General features: G+C 44.1%; 2 protein-coding genes across 4 annotated transcripts in view; one reads left to right on the top strand and one right to left on the bottom strand.

Moving 5' to 3' along the window:
* Positions 1–19407, bottom strand: part of LOC135528546 (LHFPL tetraspan subfamily member 3 protein-like) — a 38928-nt gene extending 19521 nt beyond the window's left edge. The window contains exon 1 of the mRNA XM_064957704.1: positions 18373–19407. Coding sequence (XP_064813776.1) covers positions 18373–18778 — 406 coding nt within the window. The 5' untranslated portion in view covers positions 18779–19407. The remainder of the gene's footprint in view (positions 1–18372) is intronic.
* Positions 19408–26891: 7484 nt separating this feature from the next.
* Positions 26892–27005, top strand: part of cpne5a (copine Va) — a 107492-nt gene continuing 107378 nt past the window's right edge. For 2 of the 3 annotated variants that reach the window (XM_064957702.1, XM_064957700.1), the window contains exon 1: positions 26895–26971. In XM_064957702.1, coding sequence (XP_064813774.1) covers positions 26895–26971 — 77 coding nt within the window. Of the gene's footprint in view, positions 26972–27005 lie in introns of all 3 variants that reach the window. The other variant, XM_064957703.1, reaches the window with a different exon arrangement.

Raw genomic sequence — 27005 nt, 5'->3', positions numbered from 1 at the left:
ACACACACACACACACACACACACACACACACACACACACACACACACACACACACACACACACACACACACACATACACACATTACCGTAGAGGAACAAAGAGCGCTTTTACAGTAACACAGGTAGAACAAAAAAACATGTTAACACAAAACGCCCCTGCTGGTATTGAATGCATGGGGGTCTAAAGTGAGGAAGACTTCTCACTGAAGGGGACCAGAGGAATAAGATAATCATAATGAGCTGCCTCTCTTGTTATATAACATCTCACACGAGGCTGGCGCACATCCAACACTACAGAGAAGGGGGGGACACGTGGGCTATCAAACGCAGTGGCTCAATGCCATGATTGTGGACTACAGAAAAAGGAGGACCGAGCACACCCCATTCTCATCGACGGGTTGTAGTGGAGCAAGTTGAGAGCTTCAAGTTCCTTGGTGTCCACATCACCAACAAACTAACATGGTCCAAGCACACCAAGACAGTTGTGAAGAGGGCACGACAAAACCTATTCCCCCCCAGTACATCACTGGGGTCAAGGTTAAACCAGGCGGTGTCAGAGGAAGGCTCTAAAAATTGTCAAAGACTCCAGCCACCATAGTCTCTGCTACCGCACGACAAGCTGTACCGGAGTGCTAAGTCTAGGCCCAAGAGGCTTCTAAACAGCTTCTACCTCCAAGCCATAAGACTCCTGTATATCTAATCAAATGGCTACCCAGACTATTTACATTGCCCCCCCCATACCCCCTTTTTACGCTGATGCTACTCTCTGTTATTATCTATGCATAGTCACTTTAATAACTCTACCTACATGTACATATTACTTCACATTACCTCAACTAATCGGTGCCCCCAAACATTGACACTGTACCGGTACACCTTGTATATAGCCTAGCTATTGTTATTTCACTGCTGCTCTTTAATTATTTGTTAATTTTATTTCTTCTTTTTTTTCTTAACTGCATTGTTGGTTAAGGGCTTGTATAAGTAAGCATTTCACCTGTTGTATTGGGCGCATGTGACAAATAAAATGTATTTTGATTTGATGTTCAAACCCCCTTGTTATGTACTTGAGTGAAGACCCAAAAGCGGTTTTAACAGAAAACAGAGTTCTTTAATGAAAAACAAGAATGGCATAAATCCTCTTCCAACGTTGACAATGGAACAAAAAGAACGTAGTATAGTGCAGGATGCACCTGCCAGGCAGACTCCGACAGGATAGGACAAGGTGGAAGCAAACGAGACGACAGCTTGCTTCTGGCATCAAAAACACAAACAAGAATCAGACACTGAAAGTAGCAGGAACAGAGAGGGAAATAGAGACCTAATCAGAGGGGGAAGAGAGAACAGGTGTGAAAGAGTGAATGAGCTAGTTAGGGGAGATGTAGAACAGCTGAAGAATGAGAGACAGAGAAGGTAACCTAAAAAGACCAGCAGAGAGAGACAGAGTGAAGAGAAAGGACAGGAACAGACATAACAAGACATGACAGTACCCCCCCCACTCACCGAGCGCCTCCTGGCGCACTCGAGGAGGAAACCTGGCGGCAACGGAGGAAATCATCGATCAGCGAACGGTCCAGCACGTCCCGAGAGGGAACCCAACTCCTCTCCTCAGGACCGTACCCCTCCCAATCCACTAGGTACTGATGACCACGGCCCCGAGGGCGCATGTCCAAAATCTTACGAACCCTGTAGATGGGTGCGCCCTCGACAAGGATGGGGGGGGAGGGACGAGCGGGGCGCGAAGAACGGGCTTAACACAGGAGACATGGAAGACCGGGTGAACGCGACGAAGATAGCGCGGGAGAAGAAGTCGCACTGCGACAGGATTAATGACCTGGGAAATACGGAACGGACCAATGAACCGCGGGGCCAACTTGCGAGAAGCTGTCTTAAGGGGAAGGTTCTGAGTGGAGAGCCATACTCTCTGACCGCAACAATATCTAGGACTCTTGGTCCTACGCTTATTAGCGGCCCTCACAGTCTGCGCCCTATTACGGCAAAGTGCCGACCTGACCCCCTTCCAGGTGCGCTCGCAACGCTGGACAAAAGCCTGAGCGGAGGGGACGCAGGACTCGGCGAGCTGAGATGAGAACAGCGGAGGCTGGTACCCGAGGCTACTCTGAAAAGGAGATAGACCGGTAGCAGACGAGGGAAGCGAGTTGTGGGCGTACTCTGCCCAGGGGAGCTGTTCTGACCAAGACGCAGGGTTACGAAAAGAAAGACTGCGTAAAATGCGACCAACAGTCTGATTGGCCCGTTCGGCTTGACCGTTAGACTGGGGATGAAAGCCGGACGAGAGACTGACGGAAGCCCCAATCAAACGGCAAAACTCCCTCCAAAATTGAGACGTGAACTGCGGGCCTCTGTCGGAAACGACGTCAGACGGAAGGCCATGAATTCGGAAAACATTCTCGATAATGATCTGAGCCGTCTCCTTAGCAGAAGGGAGCTTAGCGAGAGGAATGAAATGAGCCGCCTTAGAGAATCTATCGACAACCGTAAGAATAACTGTCTTCCCCGCTGATGAAGGCAGTCCGGTGATGAAATCTAAAGCGATGTGAGACCACGGTCGAGAGGGAATGGGAAGCGGTCTGAGACGGCCGGCAGGAGGAGAGTTCCCAGATTTAGTCTGCGCGCAGACCGAACAAGCGGCGACAAATCGACGCGCGTCACGTTCCCGAGTGGGCCACCAGAAACGCTGGCGAATGGAAGCGAGCGTACCCCGAACGCCGGGGTGGCCGGCTAACTTGGCAGAGTGGGCCCACTGAAGAACGGCCGGACGAGTAGGAACGGGAACGAACAGAAGGTTCCTAGGACAAGCTCGCGGCGACGGAGTGTGAGCGAGTGCTTGCTTTACCTGCCTCTCAATTCCCCAGACAGTCAACCCGACAACACGCTCTTCAGGGAGAATCCCCTCGGGGTCGGTGGAGACCTCAGAAGAACTGAAGAGACGAGATAAAGCATCAGGCTTGGTGTTTTTTGAGCCCGGACGATAAGAAATAACAAACTCGAAACGAGCGAAAAACAGAGCCCAACGAGCCTGACGCGCATTAAGTCGTTTGGCTGAACGGATGTACTCAAGGTTCCTATGGTCAGTCCAAACGACAAAAGGAACGGTCGCCCCCTCCAACCACTGTCGCCATTCGCCTAGGGCTAAGCGGATGGCGAGCAGTTCGCGATTACCAACATCATAGTTACGTTCTGACGGCGATAAGCGATGAGAGAAAAACGCGCAAGGATGGACCTTGCCGTCAGAGAGAGAGCGCTGAGAAAGAATGGCTCCCACGCCCACCTCTGACGCGTCAACCTCAACAACAAACTGACTAGAGATGTCAGGTGTAACAAGAATAGGTGCGGATATAAAACGATTCTTAAGAAGATCAAAAGCTCCCTGGGCGGAAACGGACCACTTAAAGCACGTCTTAACAGAAGTAAGGGCTGTGAGGGGAGCTGCCACCTGACCGAAATTACGGATGAAACGACGATAGAAATTAGCGAAGCCCAGAAAGCGCTGCAGCTCGACGCGTGACTTAGGAACGGGCCAATCAATGACAGCCTGGACCTTAGCGGGATCCATCTTAATGCCCTCAGCGGAAATAACGGAACCGAGAAAAGGGACAGAGGCGGCATGAAAAGTGCACTTCTCAGCCTTCACATAAAGACAGTTCTCCAAAAGGCGCTGGAGGACGCGTCGCACGTGCTGAACATGAATCGAGAGAGACGGTGAAAAAATCAGGATATCGTCCATGTAAACGAAAACAAAATGTTCAGCATGTCTCTCAGGACGTCGTTAACTAGTGCCTGAAAGACAGCTGGAGCGTTAACGAGGCCGAAAGGAAGAACCCGGTATTCAAAGTGCCCTAACGGAGTGTTAAACGCCGTCTTCCACTCGTCCCCTCCCTGATGCGCACGAGATGGTAGGCGTTACGAAGGTCCAATTTGGTGAAAAACCTGGCTCCCTGCAGGATCTCGAAGGCTGAAGACATAAGAGGAAGCGGATAACGATTCTTAACTGTTATGTCATTCAGCCCTCGATAATCCACGCATGGGCGCAGGGACCCGTCCTTCTTCTGAACAAAAAAAAACCCCGCTCCGGCGGGAGAGGAGGAGGAGACTATGGTACCGGCGTCGAGCGAAACCGACAAATAATCCTCGAGAGCCTTACGTTCGGGAGCCGACAGAGAGTATAATCTACCCCGGGGGAGTAGTTCCCGGAAGGAGATCAATACTACAGTCATACGACCGGTGTGGAGGGAGAGAAGTGGCCTTGGAACGACTGAACACCGTGCGCAGATCGTGATACTCCTCCGGCACCCCTGTCAAATCGCCAGGCTCCTCCTGTGAAGAAGAGACAGAGGAAACAGGAGGGATAGCAGACATTAAACAGGTCACATGACAAGAAACATTCCAGGATAGGATAGTATTACTAGACCAATTAATAGAAGGTTTATGGCGCACTAGCCAGGGATGACCCAAAACAACAGGTGTAAAAGGTGAACGAAAAATTAAAAAAGAAATGGTTTCGCTATGATTACCAGAGACAGTGAGGGTTAAAGGCAGCGTCTCACGCTGAATCTTGGGGAGAGAACTACCATCTAAAGCGAACAAGGCCGTGGGCTCCCCTAACTGTCTGAGAGGAATGTCATGTTCCCGAGCCCAGGTCTCGTCCATAAAACAGCCCTCCGCCCCAGAGTCTATCAAGGCACTGCAGGAAGCAGATGAACCGGGCCAGCGGAGATGGACCGGAAAGGTAGTGCGTGATCCAGAAGGAGAGGCCTGAGTAGTTGCGCTCACCAGTAGCCCTCCCGTTACTGATGAGCTCTGGCTTTTACTGGACATGAGGTGACAAAATGACCAGCGGAGCCGCAGTAGAGACAGAGGCGATTGGTGATTCTCCGTTCCTTCTCCTTGGCCGAGATGCGGATACCCCCAGCTGCATAGGCTCAGCATCCGAGCCGGCGGAGGAGGGTGGCAGTGATGCGGCAGGTGGCAGTGATGTGGAGAGGGGAGCAACGGAGAACGCGAGCTCCTTTCCACGAGCTCGGCGACGAAGATCAAACCGTCGCTCTATGCGAATAGCGAGGGCTATTAAGGAGTCCAGACTGGAAGGAACCTCCCGGGAGAGGATCTCATCCTTAACCTCGACGAGGAGACCCTCCAGAAAACGAGCGAGCAAAGCCGGCTCGTTCCAGTCACTAGAGGCAGCGAGAGTGCGAAACTCAATAGAATAATCCGTTATGGATCGATTCCCCTGACATAGGGAAGACAGGGCCCTGGAAGCCTCCTCCCCAAAAACAGAACGGTCAAAAACCCGTATCATCTCCTCCTTAAAGTCCTGAAACTGGTTAATACACTCAGCCCTCGCCTCCCAGATTGCCGTGCCCCACTCACGCGCCCGTCCGGTAAGGAGAGAAATGACGTAGGCGATGCGGGCTGCGCTCCTGGAGTAAGTGTTGGGCTGGAGAGAGAACACCACATCACACTGAGTGAGGAATGAGCGGCACTCAGTGGGCTCCCCAGAGTAACAGGGCGGGTTGTTGATCCTGGGCTCCGGAGACTCGGAAACCCTGGAAGTGGGCGGTGGATCGAGGTGGAGTTGGTGAACCTGTCTTGTGAGGTCGGAGACTTGGACGGCCAGGGTCTCAACGGCATGTCGAGCAGCAGACAATTCCTCCTCGTGTCTGCCTAGCATCGCTCCCTGGATCTCGACGGCGGAGTGAAAAGGGTCCGGAGCCGCTGGGTCCATTCTTGGTCTGATTCTTCTGTTATGTACTTGAGTGAAGACCCAAAAGCGGTTTTAACAGAAAACAGAGTTCTTTAATGAAAAACAAGAATGGCATAAATCCTCTTCCAACGTTGACAATGGAACAAAAAGAACGTAGTATAATGCAGGATGCACCTGCCAGGCAGACTCCGACAGGATAGGACAAGGTGGAAGCAAACGAGACGACAGCTTGCTTCTGGCATCAAAAACACAAACAAGAATCAGACACTGAAAGTAGCAGGAACAGAGAGAGAAATAGAGACCTAATCAGAGGGGGAAGAGAGAACAGGTGTGAAAGAGTGAATGAGCTAGTTAGGGTAGATGTAGAACAGCTGAAGAATGAGAGACAGAGAAGGTAACCTAAAAAGACCAGCAGAGAGAGACAGAGTGAAGAGAAAGGACAGGAACAGACATAACAAGACATGACACCCCTGGTAGCCTACAGCTCAAAAGCATAACCACGGGTGAAGGGAATCCCATTACACAACGAGTTGTGAGTTCAGAGCTTCTCATCTCATCCAGGGTATGTGGAAGCAGATCCGCATTTGGTTCCATTCTGTTCCACTCTCCATGGGGTCGACGCTTGAACTTTGTTTTCTATCTGATTAGAGGTCAACTTAATTAAACATGAAACCAGTAAATCAGTAATATACAGCACTAAAGCTTGTTCCTGCTATAATATTCACGGCTCTTCTACCTTTGCATTAAAGTTGGATAAACACCTGTATATTGTCTGGCCTCATGTTATCAATAAAATACTACAATGTACATTTCCTGTAAAAACTGCTGATTTGTCTTTGTCAGCCTCGGGACCTTGCTCAGGGCCGGAAACAACAGAAGAGCCCTAATGTAACTGACAGTTACATTTCATTCAAAAACTATCTTTTGGTCTTTTTTTCATAAGTCGACTGTTGATACAGTTTCAAAATGTTTTGCATGTCAGCAGTCAAGTTATCAAGATTACTGGACTTTTAAGAAGCAGAGTGTCACCAGACACATCATCGTGATGATGAAAAATGCATCATATGATGCAGAACTCATCATCATGATGATGAGGCTAGAGACATTTTGCTTCTTACAAAAGTCCAATATCTTGATATTGACACGCTGACACGCAAAACATTTGTGGACCGTGTCAACAGTGGACTAATGAAAAATAAATACCAAAAGATCGTTTTTGAGTGAAATGTCTCTTTAAAAGGAATATAGCAGGATGCAGCAAAAGTAGCTAGTTGTAAACTGAGTAGAGCGGAGCAGAGCGTGTCATGCTTAGTTCTGTTTAATATTTCAGGGAGACAGGGTCAGGACATGAGTGAGAGATGAGTTGATGGAGGTCCTATGGGAGATGGGGTGAAGAGTTAGAAACCACTGGCCTGTAGAAATCAGGCTTTCCTCTTTCAAGTTATGCGCTATTATTTTGGAGGGACACATAACAATTAGCATATCTTGTACTTCTGGGAGAACAGCTATCGTATACACTTGCATGGCCTTACAGTGGCAATAAAAAGTATGTGAACCCTTTGGAATTACCTGAATTTCTGCATAAATTGGTCATCAAATTTGATCTGATCTTCATCTAAGTCACAACAACAGACAAGCATAGTGTGCTTAAACTAATAACACACAAATTATTGTATTTTTCTTGTCTATATTGAATACATCATTTAAACATTCACAGTATAGGATGGAAAAACTATGTGAATTCCTCGGCTAATGACTTATCCAAAAGCTAATTGGAGTCAGGAGTCAGCTAACCTGGAGTCCAATCAATGAGATGAGATTGGAGATGTTGGTTAGAGCTGCCTTGCCCTATAAAAAACACTCACAAAATGTGAGTTTGCTATTCACAAGAAGCCTTGCCTGATGTTGAACCATGCCTCGAATAAAAGAGATCTCAGAAGACCTAAGATTAAGAATTGTTGACTTGCATAAAGCTGGAAAGGGTTACAAAAGTATCTCTAAAATCCTTGATGTTCATCAGTCCACGGTAAGACAAATTGTCTATAAATGGAGAAAATTCAGCACTGTTGCTACTCTCTCAGGTAGTGGCCGTCCTGCAAAGATGACTGCATGAGCACAGTGCAGAATGCTCAATGAGGTTAAGAAGGATCCTAGAGTGTCAGCTAAAGACTTACAGAAATCTCTGGAACATGCTAACATCTCTGTTGACGAGTCTACGATACGATACGTAAAACACTAAACAAGAATGGTGTTCATGGGTGGACACCATGGAAGAAGCCACATTGCTGCATGTCTGAAGTTTGCAAAAGTGCACCTGGATGTTCCACAGCGCTACTGGCAAAATATTCTGTGGACAGATGAAACTACAGTTTAGTTGTTTGGAAGGAACACACAACACTATGTGTGGAGAAAAAAAAGGCACAGCACACCAACATCAAAACCTTAACCCAACTGTAAAGTATGGTGTAGGGAGCATCATGGTTTGGGGCTGCTTTGCTGCCACAGGGCCTGGACAGCTTGCTCTCATCGACAGAAAAATGAATTCCCAAGTTTATCAAGACATTTTGCAGGAGAATGTCTTAATAAACTCCTTCTGGAGTGGCCCTGTCAGAGTCCTGACCTCAACCCGATTGAGATGCTGTGGCATGATCTCGAGAGCAGTTCACACCAGACATCCCAAGAATATCGCTGAACTGAAACTGTTTTGTAAAGAGGAATGGTCCAAAATTCCTCCTGAACATTGTGCAGGTCTGATCCTCAACTGCAGAAAATGTTTGGTTGAAGTTATTGCTGCCAAAGGAGGGTCAACCAGTTAATAAATCCAAGGATTCACATACTTTTCCCACCCTGCACAGTGAATGTTTACACGGTGTGTTCAATAAAGACATGAAAACGTATAATTGCTTGTGTGTTATTAGTTTAAGCAGACTGTGTTTGTCTATTGTTGTGACCTATATGAAGATCAGATCACATTTTATGACCAATTTATGCAGAAAAGGGTTCACATGCTTTTTCTTTCCACTGTCTGTCTTTTTCCATTTTGGTCAGTATGCTATATATTCCTCTCTTGATGTGTTTGGGATGGAGTGTGTGATTGTTTTCTCCTCCTTCTGTCTAACACAGTTGCAGGGCACCAGCGAAATGACAAAGAGGGGCTAAACTTATCAATTCCACCTGGGTTTTTCCGGTACTCGTTAAGAAAAACGAGACTTGTGTCTTGGGGGTGTTATTCTATGTGGGTGTGTTATGTTTGCTATTTCGTATACTGGCAGTAATGTCATTTGTCCCTCTTCAGTCACCGTCCAGAACAGGCCACTGCAAAGATGGTGGATAAATGAAGATGTCCCACTCAGGCTGTTTACCATTGGGGAAAAAAATGGCCAGTTCCGGTCTGCTTAACAGGGTTGCCCTCCCAGAAGCACCAATGCATTAGCAACTGGGTCTGGTCTGCTTAGTTTATTGACTGTAAATGAACCAGAAGAATTGAAGGAGAGAGATGTCTCGCTTCTTCTTCCGTTTCTGGCTCCGTACTGAATGGCTTAGCAACCGCGTGACCCAGCATGACAAACTTGAACATGGTTAGTCAGGGAATCCTGCTTCGAGCGTACTGCATTTCCTGCTTTCTAGATGTAGCTACTGTATCTTTGATGAAGATTGTGTTTGTGCTAACGTTAGGACACGAATGTGAGGATATTTCAGCTGGAGAAAAAACCCAAGCCGCCCGTATATGAAAAATGAATCTCGTTCTTTCAACATGACATTTGCGACAAAGTCTTGCATATATTGTTGTCTTAAAAAGTCTGAGGCGCTTCATGCTAATGGTTAGTTCAGCTGTCTGTAAATAAATTAGGTTTCAGGTTGATTCTGGTGAGCGATTGGATAGTGTGCACTGCAGCACATCGGGTAGCTGTGATACGGATGATTTGATTCCTGCCAGCCGTGATTAGAATGTGCCAGGCAGTGGTCCCGTGTGGGCAGGATTGAAATCAAAACCCAACCGTCGTTAAGTTGTGACATCCTCAGGTCCACAAATCTCACAAAACTCTGTTTTGGAATATATTGACTCCATGAAATGATCCTACATGTTAGTACATTTTGGCACAGAAATAAACTTTTGGGATGAATATTGATGCAACATAGGCCGTATTCAACCAGAGAAGTTGTTTTTGCGTTCAGTTGCACTTTAAAGGAGCATTCGCCGGAGACAGAGTGGAGCAAGACAGGCAATTCAGAGATCCGGTCATATAAACTCACTAAGAAAAGCAGAGAAAATATGTGTATTCCTTTTCTGTAACTGCAGTAGGGATAATGAGAGAACAGTACAGTTTATGGTTTTGTATAGTACAACATACAACATTGAGCTCGCCTGACTGAAGAGGAGAACCATGATGGTACTCCCCATGAGGAAGGTCATGGGCACTGAGAAGAGCAGCTGGTACTCTTTGTCCTCTTCCCAGGGCCGGCCCGCTGTTGGCACCACGCTCTGCCAAAGCTCTATGCCACGGCCCAGGATACAGCAGCTGATTAAACTATCATCTCCTCAGTGGTGAGAGCATTAGCCCCATAGCCAACACTATTGGGCCACTCACCTGTACACAGGGTAGCAGATGCAGCCTCATCGCAAGGCTATACCCTGTACCGAGTTGGAGCTGATCCAGCAGCCACTGGGAATGGGAAAGGGCCTCAATTGCAAATACATACAGTGCCTTCAGATTCAACCACAAAGACTAGGGAGGTTTTCCAATGCCTTGCACAGAAGAGCACTTATTGGTAGATGTGTTAAAAAAAAGTAGATATTCAATATCCCAGTCACTACAAAGATACAGGCATCGTTCCTAACTCAGTTGCCGGAGAGGAAGGAAACCACTCAGGGATTTCACCATGAGGCCAATGGTGACTTTAAAACAGTTACAGAATTGATTGGCTGTAATAGGAGAAAACTGAGGATGGATATACGACATTGTAGTTATTCCACAATACACAATATAATTGACAGAGTGAAAAGAAGGAAGCCAGTGGGTGATACATGCATCCTGTTAGCAATAATAAAATAATACTGTAACAAATGTGGCAACAAATGTGGCAAATGTTTGGGTCAAATCCAATACAACACAATACTGAGTACCACTCCATATTTTCAAACATAGTGGTGGCTGCATCATGTTATGGGTATTCTTGTAATCGTTAAGGACTGGGGAGTTTGTCAGGATAAAAAATAAGCGGAATGGAGCTAAGCACAGGCAAAATCCTAGAGGAAAACCTGGTTCAGTCTGCTTTCCACCAAACACTGGGAGATGAAGTCCCCTTTCAGTGGGACATTAAACTAAAACACAAAGGCCACATCAACACTGAAGTTGTTGACCAAAAAGACAGTGAATGTTCTTGACTGGCCGACTTACTGTTTTGACTTAGCAAGACCTGAAAATGGTTGTCTAGCAATGATCAACAACCAATTTGACAGAGCTTGAAGAACTTTGAAAAGAATAATGTGCAAATGTTGCCCAATTTTTCTGTGAAAAGCTTTAGAGACTTACCCAGAAAGACTCACATCTGTAATTGCTGCAAAAGATGATTCCAAAATGTATTGAATTAGGGGTTTGAATAGTTATCTAATCAGGCTATGTTTTTATATATATATATATATATATATATATATATTTGAGTTTTTTGTGTAGATCGTTGACAAAAAAATTACAAATAAATCCATTTTAATCCCGCTTTATGTGATGAATACCATCATTGATAGCTGCATGCATGTTGTTTCTAATTTCATAAAAGTGCATAGTGAGTGTCCTGTCATCCTAAGAGTATGGAAATATTATTTCATGGATTCTCTGTTCCTCCATCTTGCTGATGGTTGAACATTCTTCCAACTAAACAAACTGACTCTGCAGATCAGAAAGGAGAGTGGACAGATGAAGAAAACAACAATACAAACAGAAAAAACTGCTGATATTTTTCTGCTCTCAGTATGCTGACTGTTGAGGTATTCTTACTCCCACACGTTTGTGCATATCTCATGAGTCGTTCCACCTCAAAAAGCACACGGAAGAGGTTTGACACCCACCATCTCAGATTGTTCTGAAAACGTTTCTGTAGTTAGACACAGATATGATTAGTATCCCTGAAACATTATTTTGTTGAAAGTTTATTTGAACTTTGAGAAATTAAGCTTATTAATTGCACCCAAATTGGCCATTTCAATTCATAGGATTCATATCATATCATATCACCAATAGCTTTTGCTCATGATGAAAAGACATTGTATGGTCATCCATACAAGTCAAGCCAGACCTCCATGAAAGCAATTCAGTTTGTCATTCTCTTAGCAACCTAATGCTTTATCCCAACACTTCTCGAATAGTCCAACAAATGACAGCTCTCAAGGAGGGCTATCCCTATGATGCAATTATCATATTAAGACTTTTCCTACAAGACCAAAAATGTGATGGAGAAATGGGCTAGTGACTAAAATGATGTGAAGACCCAAATAAAACCATTACATAGCAGTCTTATATTTTACCCTAAAATGATTAGAAAACATCTCCTATATGTTGTTTGATGAATGACATTTACCATTAAACCCAACCCAATATATTACCATTACAGTGCTTTCAGAAAGTATTCACACCCCTTGACTTTTTCCACATTGTGTTGTCTTATAGAAATCATTTAAATGGATTAAATTGAGCATTTGTTTTGTCACTGGCCTACACACAATACCCTATAACGTCAAAGTGAATTATGTTTTCCTACATTTTTTACAAATTAATAAAAAATGAAAAGCTGAAATGTATTGAGTCAATAAGTATTCAACCCCTTTGTTATGGCAAGCCTAAATAAGTTCAGGAGTAGAAATGTGCTTAATAATAAATAATAAATAAATAATAATAAATTGTTTGGATTCACTCTGTGTGCAATAATAGTGTTGAACCTTTTCCTCCAGTGGGCTAAATCAGGCTCACACAGAGTGTTTCTTGGTAGTCTTAGTCACATCTACTTTGAAACAAAAGTATACATCTCACACACATGGTTATGTGCTGACAAATGTAAGACACCTGTACCATGTCAGATATAGAGTTGAAATGTATTAAATGTTGAGTAGAGACTGAAATATAACAAAAGCTTTTCATATGGAAACACCAGATTTTCGGCGGGTTTATTTAAATAATTTGTATTAATTATGAAATTATTAAAAACATTAATAACATTCCACCCATGAAGCCACTAGAGGGCTATTTGGTAATTTGACTGCATTTGACTGTACCATACACAATTATCTGTAAGGTCCCTCAGACGAGCACTGAATTTCAAACACAGATTCAACCACAAAGACCAGGGAGGTTTTCCGATGCCTCGTAACGAAGGGCACCTATTGGTAGATGGGTAAAAAAAAGCAGACATTGAATATCCCTTTGAGCATGGTGAAGTTATTATTAACACTTTGAATGGTGTTCAATACACCCGGATAGGAATGAAACCGCTCAGGGATTTCACCATGAAGCCAATGGTGACTTAAAAACAGTTACAGAGTTGAATGGCTGTGATTAGGAGACAACTGAGCATGGATCAACAGCCTTGTAATTACTCCACAATACCAACCTAATTGACAGAGTGAAAAGAAGGAAGCCAGTGCAGAATAAAAATATTTCAAAACACGCATCCTGTTGCAACAAGGCACTAAAGTAATACTGCGGTACATGTGGCAAAGCAATTCACTTTTTGTCCAGAACTCAAAGTGTTACTGTATGTTTGGGGCAAATCCAATACAACACATTACTGAGCACCACTCTCCATATTTTCAAGTATAGTGGTGGCTGCTATGGGTATGCTTGTAATCTTTAAGGACTCTGGAGTTTTTCAAGATAAAAAAATCACAGAATGGAGCTAAGCACAGGCAAAATCCTTCAGGAAAACCTGGTTTAGTTTGCTTTCCACCAAACACTGTAAGATGTGTTTACCTTTAACCAGGGCAATATCCTAAAACACCATCTCCACTGGAGTTGTTTACCAAGAAGACAGTGAATGTTCCTGAGTGGCATAGTTACAGTTTTTACTTCAATCAACTTGAAAATCTATGGCAAGACCTGAAAATGGTTGTCTCGCAATTTTAATTTATAGGCAGGTCAGTTAAGAACAAATTCTTATTTTCAATGACAGCCTAGGAACAATGGGTTAACTGCCTGTTCAGGAGCAGAACGACAGATTTGTACCTTGTCAGCTCGGGAGTTTGAACTTGCAACCTTCCGGTTACTAGTCCAACGCTCTAACCACTAGGCTACCCTGCCGCCCAATGATCAACAAACAATTTGACAGAGCTTGAAGAATTTTGTAATGAATAGTGGGCAAACGTTGTACAATCCAGGTATGGAAAGCTCTTTGAGACTTACCCGGAAAGACTCACAGCTGTAATCGCTGCCAAAGTATTGACTCAGGGGTGTAAAATAGTTACGTAAATGAGATATTTCTGAATTTCATTTTCAATAAATTTGCAAAAATGTCTAAAAACATGTTTTCACTTTGTCATTATAAGGTATTGTGTGCAGATGTGTGAGAAAAAAAATATTTAATCAATTTTGAATTCAGGCTGTAACACAACAAAATGTGGAATATATATATATATAAATAAATAAAAATCAGTATATAAATATACTGAACAACAATATAATCGCAACATGAAAAGCATTGGTCCCATGTTTCATGAGCTGAAATAAAAGATCCCAGGAATTTTCCATTCACAATTTGTGCACAAATTTGTTTGTATCCCTGTTAGTGAACATTTCTCCTTTGCCAAGATAATCCATCTACCTGACAGGTGTGGCATATCAAGAAGCTGATTAAACAGAATGATCAGAACACAGCTGCACCTTGTAATTGGGACAAAATGTTCACTCTAAAATGTTCAGTTTTGTCACACAACACAATGCCACAGATTGTCTGAAGTTTTGAAGGAGTGTGTAATTGGCATGTTGACTGCGGGGATGTCCATCAGAACTATTGCCAGAGAATTTACTGTTAATTTCTCTACCATAAGCCGACTGCAAAGTCGTTTTAGGGAATTTGTTAGTACGCCCAACTGGCCTCACAACTGCAGACAATGTATAACTATGCCAGCTCACGACCTCTACATCTAGCTTCTTCACCTGAGGGATTGTCTGAGACCAGCCAACAGGACTGCTGATGAAACTGAGGAGTATGTCTGTCTGTAATTAAGCCCTTTTTTGGGGAAAAACTCATTCTGATTTGCTGGGCATGGCTTCCAAGTGGATGGTTCTGGCTCCCAAGTGGGTGGGCCTATGCCCTCCCAGGCCCACCCACGGCTGTGCCCCTGCCTGTTGCGTTTATATTTTTTGTTCAGTATACTTTCTGAAGGCATTGTATTTGGGATTTTTACCAGTGAAGACCATAACATTTAAACCATTAGAACTCCTGTAGCCTATTGTTTTGCTTGACAAGGAATGGTCTAACTAATCCAAACCTTTATTGAAGGGAATAAACTGCACACACTTGGGCCATTTCCCAGATACAGCTTAAGCCTTAGGCAGTCAACCCAACACTAGCAGATCTCTGTTGGTGTGTGGGCACACTCTTAGAAAAAAAGGTGCTATCTAGAACCTAAAAGGGTTATTTGCTATCCCCATAAAATAACTCCTTTTGGGTTTCATGTTGGGTTCTACATGGAACCCAAAAAGGTTCTACCTGAAACCAAAAAGGGTTCTACCTGGAAACAAAAAGGGTTCTACCTGGAAACAAAAAGGGTTATCCTATGGGGACAGCCAAAGAACCCTTTTGGAACTCTTTTTTTCTAAGAGTGCAGCTAGTTACACAGATTGACTTCATTGAGCAGATTAGATTCAAGAGAAGGACAGTTTGTATGTGTTTGAATTGCTTTCATGGAGGACTGGCTTGAATTGAAAGGATGATCACACCATGTATTTCCATCCTGAGCGAAAGCTATGGGGTTTCTACCCAAAGTTGCAAAGGGTTCCATTTAACATTCAATACATGGATAAAGGCTGTGGCAGTAATAGCAGAACAGCAGCATCTAGTGGGAAAAACCTGGTACTAATTCACTAAGAATACATTACATAGTATGAATAACAATACTCCAAGCCACAGCTTCATATAATTTGTCAAACATAGAGAACTGATACTGTATACTGGCCATTGGGGTGGGCTTGGTGTGGAGTTGGGGCGTCCGCAGGTGGCTTTCGACCATTTATTTGGATTACTGAGATCTTAGTCATTGTTAAGATGTGATTTGGTCCAAATTGTCCATTATTCTTTAAAATATTCTTCAAACTTGCCATATATTTGACGATTTAAGTCAAAACAGTAACTAGGCCACTCAGGAACATTCAATGTCGTCTTGGTAAGCAACTCCAGTGTATGTTTGGCCTTTGTCACACCCTGATCTGTTTCACCTGTCTTGTGCTTGTCTCCACCCCCCATCAGGTGTCTCCCATTTGTCCCCATTATCCCCTGTGTATTTATACCGGTGTTTTTTGTTTGTCTGTTTCCAGTTCGTCTTGTCTCATCAAGCCTACCTTCATGTTTTTCTGTACTCCTGTTTTTCTGGTCCCTGTTTTCCAGTCCTGCTGGTTCTGACCATTGCTGCCTGCCCTGACCCTGAGCCTGTCGCCATACCATTCTGCCTTCCCTGACCTCGAGCCTGCCTGCCGTCCTGTACCCATCTGACTATGACCCGGTTTACGAACTTCTGCCCGTCTTCAACCTGCCTCATGCCTGTCCCTTGCCTATTAATAAATATCAGAGACTCAAGACCATCTGCCTCCTGTGTCTGCATATTGGTTTCATCCTGTGACGTTATAGCCTTGTGTTTTAGGTAATTGTGCTGCTGAAAGGTGAATGTCTCCCAGTGTATGTTGGAAAGCAGACTGAACCAAGTTTTTCTCTAGGATTTTGCCAATGCTTCGCTTTATTCCAGTTCTTTTAATCAAAAATAACTTCTGAGTCCTTGCCAATGACAAGCATACCCATAACATGACGCAGACACTACCATGATTAAAACTATGAAGCGGTATTCAGTGATGTGTTGTGTTGGATTTGCCCAAAACATAACGCTTTGTATTCAGGAAAATGTCATTTATTTGCAAATGTTTTACAGTATTGCTTTAGTGCCTTATTGCAAACAGAATCCATGTTTTGGAATATTTTTATTCTTTACATGCTTCCTCCTTTTCAATCTGTAATTTATATTAGTTGATCCTTCCTCAGTTATGTCCTACCACATTAAACTCAGTAACTGTTTAAAAATCACCATTGGCCTCATGTTGAAATCGCTGAGCGGTTTCCTTCCTCCCCGGCAACTGAGTTAGGAAGGGTCTATTGATACACCATCCAAAGTGTAATTAATAACTGCACCATGCTCATAGGGGTATTCAATGTCTGTTTTATTTGTTACCGCCCTACCAACAGGTGCTCTTTGCGAACCATTAGAAAACATCCCTGGTCGTTGTGGATGAATCTGTGCTTGAAATTCACTGATCGACTGAGGGACCTTTACAAATAATTGTATGCGTGGGGCACAGAGATGGGGTAGTAATTGAAAATCATGTTTAACACTATTATTATTGAATCCATGCAACTTATTATGTGACTTGTTAAGCACATTTATACTCCTGAACTTATTTAGGCTTGCCATAATAAAAGGGTTGAATACTTATTGACTTGAGACATTTCAGCTTTTCATTTTGAATTCATTTGTAAACATTTCTAAAAACAGAATGACATTTAGACATTATGGGGTATTGTGTGTAGATCAGTGACACAAAATCTAAATGTAATCCATTTTCAATTCAGACTGTAAACACAACAAATGCAGAAAAGTCAAGGGGTGTGACCAAATTGGTCAGAGTTAAAATTGTCTTTCAACAAAATAATGTTGCAGGAATGCTTATCGTATATTTTTCTAAGCCATTTCAAAACAATCTGAGATGGTGGGTGTCTTGCTGAAATTAAATGTAACGACCCGCATTGATGAATTTATAATCCACTCTGGGAGGTCCTTGAGGTATAGATCTGAGTGGGAGTAAGTGACTTAAGTTCCATAAATGACCTGTTTTCATTTCCCCCTACCTGTTTCTTCTATTTATCAAGAGGGCAGCTCTCTATGTGGTCAGGTCATGGTTGAAGGAATGCATCCACCCAACAGAAGGAGGCCTTTTGTAGTGTGTTGACTGTTTTTGAGACTGATTTGTTAAGTAAATGAATGCTTCTTCTGCAATCGCTAGAGCTCAAAGTGGGTCAGTATGACAGCCTATAGGATATCTGTCTTCCTTCCACAGTTCCATGACTCATGACTGAGAGACAATGGAAAATGACATGAAGTCATCCAACTTCCACTCCCAGTAAGCCCAGAGAGTTTGGAATCTGTGTAGAAATGTGGAGTCAAAATGATTTTGTAGCGAGGTGAATCTAATCTGCCTGTAGACATAACCCATCATCCTTAGCAATAGCAGCAGCACAGGCAGCATGTGGCAATTTTTTTTACAAGGTTGTTTGCATGTAACTTGTAACCATGTGTTTTCAGTCGCCTGTGACAAACCAGTGAAAATCCTATACCCCAATATATTAATGTGCTGAAACAATATTGTGTAACTGAGTTTCCATTGATTTGACGTACCACATAGGAGCTGCATCCAGGCACAAGTCTTGTAGACGGTAGCGGTGTTGCAGAAGAAGAAGAGCGCCATGCAGGCGATGCAGCTCAGAATCAGCAACATGGACAGAAACACGAAGACCGACGCCGCTTTGAAGGCGCCGGAGGGGATGGAGCTGAACTCGGCGAAGCTTCCCGTGCAGGTGAGCTCTCGGTTGTGCGGTCCTCTTCCAACGCACTGGTGAAACAAGCCGAAGTAACCCACCTGCGGCGTGCTCACACTGTCCCCGATCCAGTAGGGCTGAATGAAGACCACCACGTTGATGATGGCAAAGCATATGGTGAATATCGCCCAAAGTACCCCGATGGCGCGGGAGTTCCGCATGTAGTTATCATGGTAAATCTTGGCGGCTTCTTGTGAAGGCAACATGTTTTCCACTATACAGTAGCTTTCTTTTCGTTATTTTAATGACTCACTTTTTGCGCATCTCCGTTTGTGAAAGCTGTGATTGTAAATTTGGTAGGAGTGTAGCTATTAATAAAACAAATCCTTTATATTAAAATACGTTGATTAATTATTATTATTGACTAGCCTTTATTTATTTATTTTTGGCTACCATATCATTGTAGATTCAACCTGCGAACCTACAAGCCTACAAGCCATTGTTGAATAGATACATGTATGTATAATACTGGTAATTAATAATGTATCGTTCCTTTGAAAAGAGAAGTGGAGTCCGAAATAGGATATTTCACAGTAATACGGTTTTGCAATATCCTCAACCAATGCTATCTTAAAAATATGTCCTTTAGCATCCTCATCCAAGTCCACCAGAAATGATAAACTGTTGCCTGGTGCCAGTGGTGGATCCCCCGTTTAAGTGTAGCATCTGAGGCATCCGTGCAGGGCTTCTTTGAGCTAGAGATATCGGCGCACACTCCCTAATTATAGAATTTACATCCAATTTTGAGAAAATGAAAACGTCAACTATGACCAGTCCGAGCTCGCGAAACCGACCTCCTCCGCCGCCACTCCATTATTGGGATTTTCCCTATTTGTCTCGCGCCCTCCTCCTGCCTCTCCCATCGTCGTCCTGTCTCTCCGTGGATCTCTCGCGCGCTCTCAAGAAGACGCTGAGCACTGTTGATTGCGGCGCGTTCACGTACCGCACAATAACCAACAGAGGAGTATTGTCCCCTCCTTATTATTTTACTACAATTATAACGATTGTTTGTATGCCGATTTAGGTTAACCATTTTGATTAGACATAGCATAGGCCTACCCACAGAAGACATAATGTTTATTTTCTAAAGATGATCCCACTAAAGATGATCCTATCAACTGGTCGATATCAACTGTATATCAGCAAGTAATATGGGAATTGATTTAATTGAATGTTGTTTTAATCTTGTTGGTGATTGAATAGTTGTTTTCTCTCAAATCTATTACTCGCTAACGAAAATTAATCTGGCACTAACATTTTCATGAATATCTAGGTCAAGAGATCATGCCCACACACAGGGGTTGATAAGAGAATCACACAATAATTTGAATCTCTGTGTTAGGAAAAGTCTAGAATGTCTTTTTAAAATTTAACTAGGCAAGTCAGTTAAGAACAAAATCTTATTTTATATGACAGGAACAGTGGGTTAACTGCCTTGTTTAGGAGCAGAACGAAAGCTTTTTACCTTGTCAGCTTAGGTATTCAATCTTGCAACCTTACAGTTACTAGTCCAACACTCTAACCACTAGGCTACCTGCCTCCACAAAAAAATCAGTTAGAGGCTCCCCCTTTTGAGAAAGCACACACACGGTTTATTAAAAAACAAACAGGACACAGCCAATGGAGTTCCACTGTACCGCAAGCACACGCGCGCACACACACACACACACACACACACACACACACACACACACACACACACACACACACACACACACACACACACACACACACACAGGTTTTGCTAGCCAGTGTGAGAGAGGCCTGCAGCACAGCAGTTGATTTAAGGACAGGACACATAGAGTGGTGGGATGCATTCATCCTTCACAGAGGTTGTTACTACTTTTGTGCATAGCATGCACTGAGAGATCCGACTGCAACACCCACTTGTGTTTCTGTGCACCATGCAACATTTAACAGCATCTAATATGATATATTGGCTGTATATATATGTTTTTGGTACATTTGTGTGTGCTGTGCTCAGGTTTTTGTCTTGAGTGTCAGTGTTATTATGTATGTGTATGTTTATCCTTGAGTTATCTGTGAACTATATTTGTGTGTGTCTTTCCGTTTGTCTGTGGCTACTCTGGCGTCTCATTCTAAAAAAAAAAACGTTCTCGAGCTAGCTACATTGAAACAAGTTCCCTCAGTGTGAATTCACACTAGTCTTGACATACGCTGCCATCTGCTGGATATAAAACGAATTGCAACAATATTGTGTCACAGAGATACAAAAAAGAGATGCTTGTGTTTTATAAAACCAGGGGGCAGTATTTCATAACATCTATTTCCGTAAATGTCTTGAAACAATTGGTTTAATCTCGACAACAAGAACCGAATCTGCAGCTTGACTTTGTTAAGGCTGTGATCAGAGTCTGCAATTTGTCTGGTATAATGTATTATAATTGTTCATGACTGAACTGCTTGATGGAAGAGAAAGTTAGCACAACAAAAGCAAGGGCATGTTGTCTTTATGCCGATAGAGGTATTGAACCGTTAGATAACGTCCAATCTCGTTTTTTTTGCTGTACAAATGGATCTGTTTGATGGAGCTGTAGACTCTTTCCTCATACCACTTCTGACCTTAAGCTCTGAAACATTATTACTTCCAAGAAACCAGACATCAGAATATTGCTTACTCTAAGGCAGCATTGAGACAGCGTTTGTTGCCATCCTAATAATGTATCATACATTGCTCAATTTCCTCAAAATCACAGTCAAGTTTCTGCAGTTCAGACAACAGAAGGCATGGTGAGTCATTGTTATTCATGTGTTTGATTTATGCCAGTCCAGATGCTGTCTGAGAGGAAAGTGATGTTGGTGATGCCGAATCTGAAGTGTCAGAGGTAGGCACTCTATCAGACGCGTTGTCTTGTTGCCTTATTCCCATGCAGTCCCCTCCAACTTGTATGTGCCCTAGAACTGGTGCCTGATTTCAGAAACAACCCACAGTAAGAGCTGAGATCATCTAGACACTTGCGCTATCTGAATTCCTCCCCAGAGATTGTAGATATATATATATATAAAAAGCACCCAACAGAAACCAGTGCAGCCAATATAACTTTGTGTTTGTACATTACTTCATTAACTCTGATTCACAAGCTCCACTCTCCTAACTTAGTCCTGCTCATTACACTCTTCATGCCTCTGATTGCACTTTACCTTGTTTTGTGTGTGTGTCTGTGCTTCATTATCTACCCTGTGGAGATTGTAGTGGAGTGCCCTATTTTGAGCATCCAAACTGGCCTAAACGGTACTAGAAATTAAGCTGTATTAAAGCCCTAAAACATCTGTGGGTGTCACGGAAGTCTATGAGTGGTGGGTGTAGAGTCAGGCGCAGAGAGCAATACTTCCAATGGATGCCTTTATTTCACTTGGTCTAACCAACAATCAGGCAATGACCATAAATCAGGTATGTCTCCAAAAACCAGGAAACGCAGGAGAAAAACAACTTCACCATTGACATTAGGAATAAGCCTCCCCAGCCACCTGGCCAAAACCCCGGATAAACCTCCGGTAGTAATTGGAAAACCCTAAGAACCGCTGCACCTCCTTTACTTACTGTTGGTCAATTACGCACGGCCTCAACGCGGTCACACTCCATCACCACCCCAGATGTGGAAATGCGATACCCCAGGAAAGAGACGGCTTGTTTGGAGAACACACATTTCTCAGCCTTGACTTACAGGTCATGCTCCAACAGTCGCCCAAGTACCCTGCGCACCAGAGACACTCGCGCGACGCGTGTGGTGGAATAAATCAGAATGCCATCGATATAAACCACCACATCCTGCCCGTGCAGGTCCCCGAGAATCTCGTCTACAAAGGATTGAAAGACGGCTGGAGCATTCTTCAACCCATACGGCATGACAAGGTACTCAGACTGGCCAGATGTGGTACTAAACGCGGTCTTCCACTCATCCCCCTCCCGGATACGCACCAAGTTATATGCGCTCCTGAGATCCAGTTTTGTGAAAAAGCTGTTCCGTGAAATGATTCCACCGCTGTAGCGATGAGAGGTACCGGGTAACTAAACCCCACTGTGATGGAATTTAGACCTCTATAATCAATGCACTGACGCAGACCTCCCTCCTTCTTCTTTACAAAAAAGAAACTCGAGGAGACGGGTGACGTGGAGGGCCGAATGTACCACTGTCCCAGAGATTCAGTGACATATGTCTCCAGAGCCACCGTCTCCTCCTGTGACAGCGGGTACACGTGACTCCTGGGAAGTGCTACGTTTACCTGGAGGTTTATCGCACAATCCCCTCGTCGATGAGGTGGTAATTGGGTTGCCCTCTTTTTTACAGAAAGCATAGCCAAATCGGCATATTCTGAGGCAATGCACAAAGTGGAAACTTGGTCTGGACTCTCCATCGTTGTTGCACCGATGAAAACTCCTATACACCTACCTGAACTCTCCTCTGACCACCCCTTTAGAGCCCCCGTTTCCATGAAATCTTGGGATTGTGAATAGCCAACCAGGGAATTCCCAGCACCACTGGAAACGCAGGAGAATCAATGAGGAAGAGACAAATCCGCTCCTTATGACCCCCTGCATTACCATGTCCAGTGGAACCGTGACCTCCCTGACCAGCCCTGACCCTAACGGTCTAGGGAGTGCGCGGGGAAGGGTTGGCCTATCTGCATCAACGGAAACCCTAACCTATGGGCGAACCCGTGGTCCATAAAACTCCCAGCTGCACCTGAATCGACTAGCGCCTTATGCTTGGAAGAGGGGAAAAACTCAGGAAAAGAGATTAGTACAAACATATGACCAACAGGGAGCTCTGGGTGAGTCTGGTGCTGACTCACCTGGGGTGTCCGAGCAGTGCTCTGCCTGCCCTCTCGACTCCCAGACGAGCTCCTCCAGCACCGGTCGGCAGTGTGCCCTCTCCGACCACAACTGGTGCTGGAGGAGGCCTCCTCCTCCTCCAGTCGCCCTAGATGCAGCACCCCCTAATGGATGTTGGAGCGGGAGTGGTGGGGGGTGGAACAAGCAGAACCCTCTCTGGACGCCCGCGAGCAGCTAGCAGGTTGTCCAGCCGGGTTGACATGTCGATTAGTTCGTCTAGTGTGAGGGTGGTGTCCCGACAAGCTAGCTCCCTGCGGACGTCCTCCTGGAGGCTACACCGGTAGTGGTCCATCAGGGCCCTGTCGTTCCACCCCGCTCCAACGGCCAGGGTCACCCGCCGCTCGACCCTCTGGTGGGTCGTCAAATACAGCCCGGAAACGGCGGGTGAACTCAGGGGAATGGTCCCTCGCTGAGTCTGGACCCTCCCAGACCGTGTTGGCCCACTCCAGGGCTCTACCCGTCAGGCAGGAGACGAGGCCGCTCACACTCTCCTCTCCCAAGGGAGTCGGGCGAACAGTAGCCAGGTAAAGCTCTAGCTGGAGCAAGAACCCCTTACACCCGGCAGCCGTTCCATCGTACGCCCTCTGGAGCGCGAGCCGAAGAGCGCTGGGTCCAGACGCCGCCGGAGAAGTTGGTAGTGCAGGCTGAAGAGGAGCTGAAGACGAAGTAGGGAGGCCGCTCCTCTCCCATCTCTCCATCATTTGATCCATCGCCGTCCCAATCCGGTGTAGGATGGCTGTGTGATGGAGGACACGCTCTTCCATGGATGGGAGGGGGGGGGTGCAGCTGCTCCTGCTTACTTCATGTTCTGGTGCTGGCTTCTGTCACGGAATTCTAGGAGTGGTGGGTGTAGAGTCAGGCGCAGAGAGCAATACTTCCAATGGATGCGTTTATTTCGCTTGGTCTAGCCAACAATCAGGCAATGACCATAAATCAGGTATGTCTCTAAAAACCAGGAAATAACATACAACAAATTACGCAGGAGAAAAACAACTTCACCACTGACAGTAGGAATAAGCCCGCACAAAAGCAGGTGGGCCTCAGCAAAACTTGTGTGGTTGCATTGTACGAGTGCACAGGACGAAGAGGACAATAAGGACCAGGGATAGTCTTTCTCCCTGCTGTCTCGATAGGGGATTAGGCTTCTTTGGAACATTGTTTACCTCCTCTATCAGGGTTAGGAACTAGCTGGTGCATTGTCATCTCAAGGGTATAAAGACACTGCATGTCCTTTGTTTGCAGGTATAATGACAGTAACTTTCAGCCATGCGTTTTCTCTTCCCTGGCTAGCCCCTGGTCTGTGACAAGAAAACTAAACAGGAATTCACCCTGAGGGCAATTAAGTATTCCAGCAGATGGATGCAGCCAGTGAGGCCAAAGCAGAGTTTATCATTCTTTCACCCAGAAGATATAGAGGCTCCCCAAAAAGAGAGGAGTGGAAAATGGGCAGATAATTATACCCTCTTCCTCTGTTACTACCCCCCCCCTCTCTCTCTCAATTATTTTTTCCTGCGTGAAGAATTTCAATTTCTGCCTGATCAGCTGCCAAATTGAGTGTGCCTCCAGAACAATAGACATAGCCAGCAGGTATAAATAACATTTATCCATCATCATTTGTTCTACTCGGCGACTGGAGCAAAGATACCATCACATTCACTGTCAGTTAGAGCTGAAGTGGACTAAGGATGAGGGAGTCTATTACGCTTAATGGATCAATACAACAATCGGTCCTCTTGTATGTGTAAGTCATTAAATGGTCCGGGTGTTTCAGAGGTTTAGCTTCAGTCTTATCTCTTGCTGTTTCTGTTTTAGTAAGGTCTAATGTATTATTTCTGTCTGATTGTTTGTAGCAGTGAAAGGCAAGTGATTAATCTCAACAATCCTGCTCCATACATCTCTCTGTAAATGATTAAGTGAAACTAAATTGTAGTTGTGTACCTTGTTGGAACTCTTTTACCTGGAAAATAAATACCTCTTAAAGGGAAACGTATTTCCTCTAATGATGGATGTGATTACTTTTCTTCCCCTCATACAGTGCTTCTGGAAACCTTAATCTTCCTCCTCAAACCCTTCCCTCTGGGTTCCCTTGGAGCAAACGGTGTGATAAGAACCAAAACACACACAACTGAGCCTTCTCTCTACCAGCCATCCTCTCTCAGGTCAAGTTCCATCCCCTCCTTGCATCAGTTGATGTATCATAATGCAAACCAAGTCACGTAGGGTGGCTTTCTTACCAGATTATAAAAACACCTACAGGGAGGTTTCTGGATTCAATGAAACCTGTTTTACAGAGCAATGTTTCTATTTGTTTATGAAAGGCTTTGGTGTGAGCAGAAAATATGTGATCCATAACTTTGATTACCTCTGAGACGAGGCTGACTGTGAGACTTTTCTCCTGAATTTAGTTTATTTGAATTTTCTTCATTAAATCTTATCCGTAAACATACCTAAGTTTCTTTAGATTGGTCACAAAAAACTTTGTCTGTGATTGATCAATCTGCCTCAACAGTACTGCATTCTGTGAAAAGTACAGGTAGGCCTACAAAATGGCTCCCGAGTGGCGCAGCGGTCTAAGGCATCTCTGCACTAGAGCTGTCACTACAGACCCTGGTTCGATCCTGGTGTGTAGCACAACCTGCCATGATTGGGAGTCCCATAGGGTGTTGCACAATTGGCCCAGCGTTGTCCGGGTTAGGGTTTGGCTGGGGTAGGCCGTCATTGTAAATTAAAATTTGTTCTTAACTGGTTTACCTAGTTAAATAAAGGTTACATTTAAAAATATAGTTTAAAAAGAGGTGATTTGGAAGAGAAACAACAATCTATTATAACAAATACAAATATTTCAACAAACAAAGCACAAGGTCTGCATTACTAGGTGGCCTGTCTTAGAGGAGGGAAATAATAAACAATTCAAGATACTCAAGAATAAGTTCTCAAATGAACGAATGGGTTTCAATTATAGACTTATTTTTGTTCTGTATCCAGGACTAAAAGTAAGGTGTACATTTAAATATGCTTTGATTTGTTGCATAATTGCAGGATACAATGTATGTATCCTGTATACTTGTGTCAAGCAAGCCAATAATAATATAAAATAAAAAAAATAAAAGATAAAACAAACAAATGGATTGAAGGTTGAAATAGTATCAGAGAAAGAAACAAATAGTATAATCCTTGCAACACCAAAAAAAATCCTTCTGCAAAAGTGTATCCCGAGCTTCTTACACCACCTGTCGAAAGCTGAGACGCTCGCGCTTCAGTTCTCCTGTTGGCTACACTGTGAAGGATGAATTGCTTTCCTCTCCAATGCAATGTATTTTACTCTTGGACTCGCTTCTTTCCAAAACTCAATGAAGACGGATATGGCTCTACAACTAACGTGTGGTTTGATTTAAGTTTTTAATGGTCGAGAATATACTTGAGATATTTCACCAAAAGAGCTTGAAACGTGCACATTTAAAGAGATGATGGCATCAATAGGGGAGTTCGATCCGCTGAACAACATCGTTCCTGCAACTAAAATTGAAGTAACCGTGTCATGCAGGTAAGGTCATGAATGTATGATACAATGTTAAATG

Source organism: Oncorhynchus masou, chromosome 33 (assembly GCF_036934945.1).
Source record: "Oncorhynchus masou masou isolate Uvic2021 chromosome 33, UVic_Omas_1.1, whole genome shotgun sequence".
In the NCBI taxonomy this organism is placed as follows: Eukaryota; Metazoa; Chordata; class Actinopteri; order Salmoniformes; family Salmonidae; genus Oncorhynchus; species Oncorhynchus masou.
This window is presented reverse-complemented; position numbering and strand designations above follow the sequence as displayed.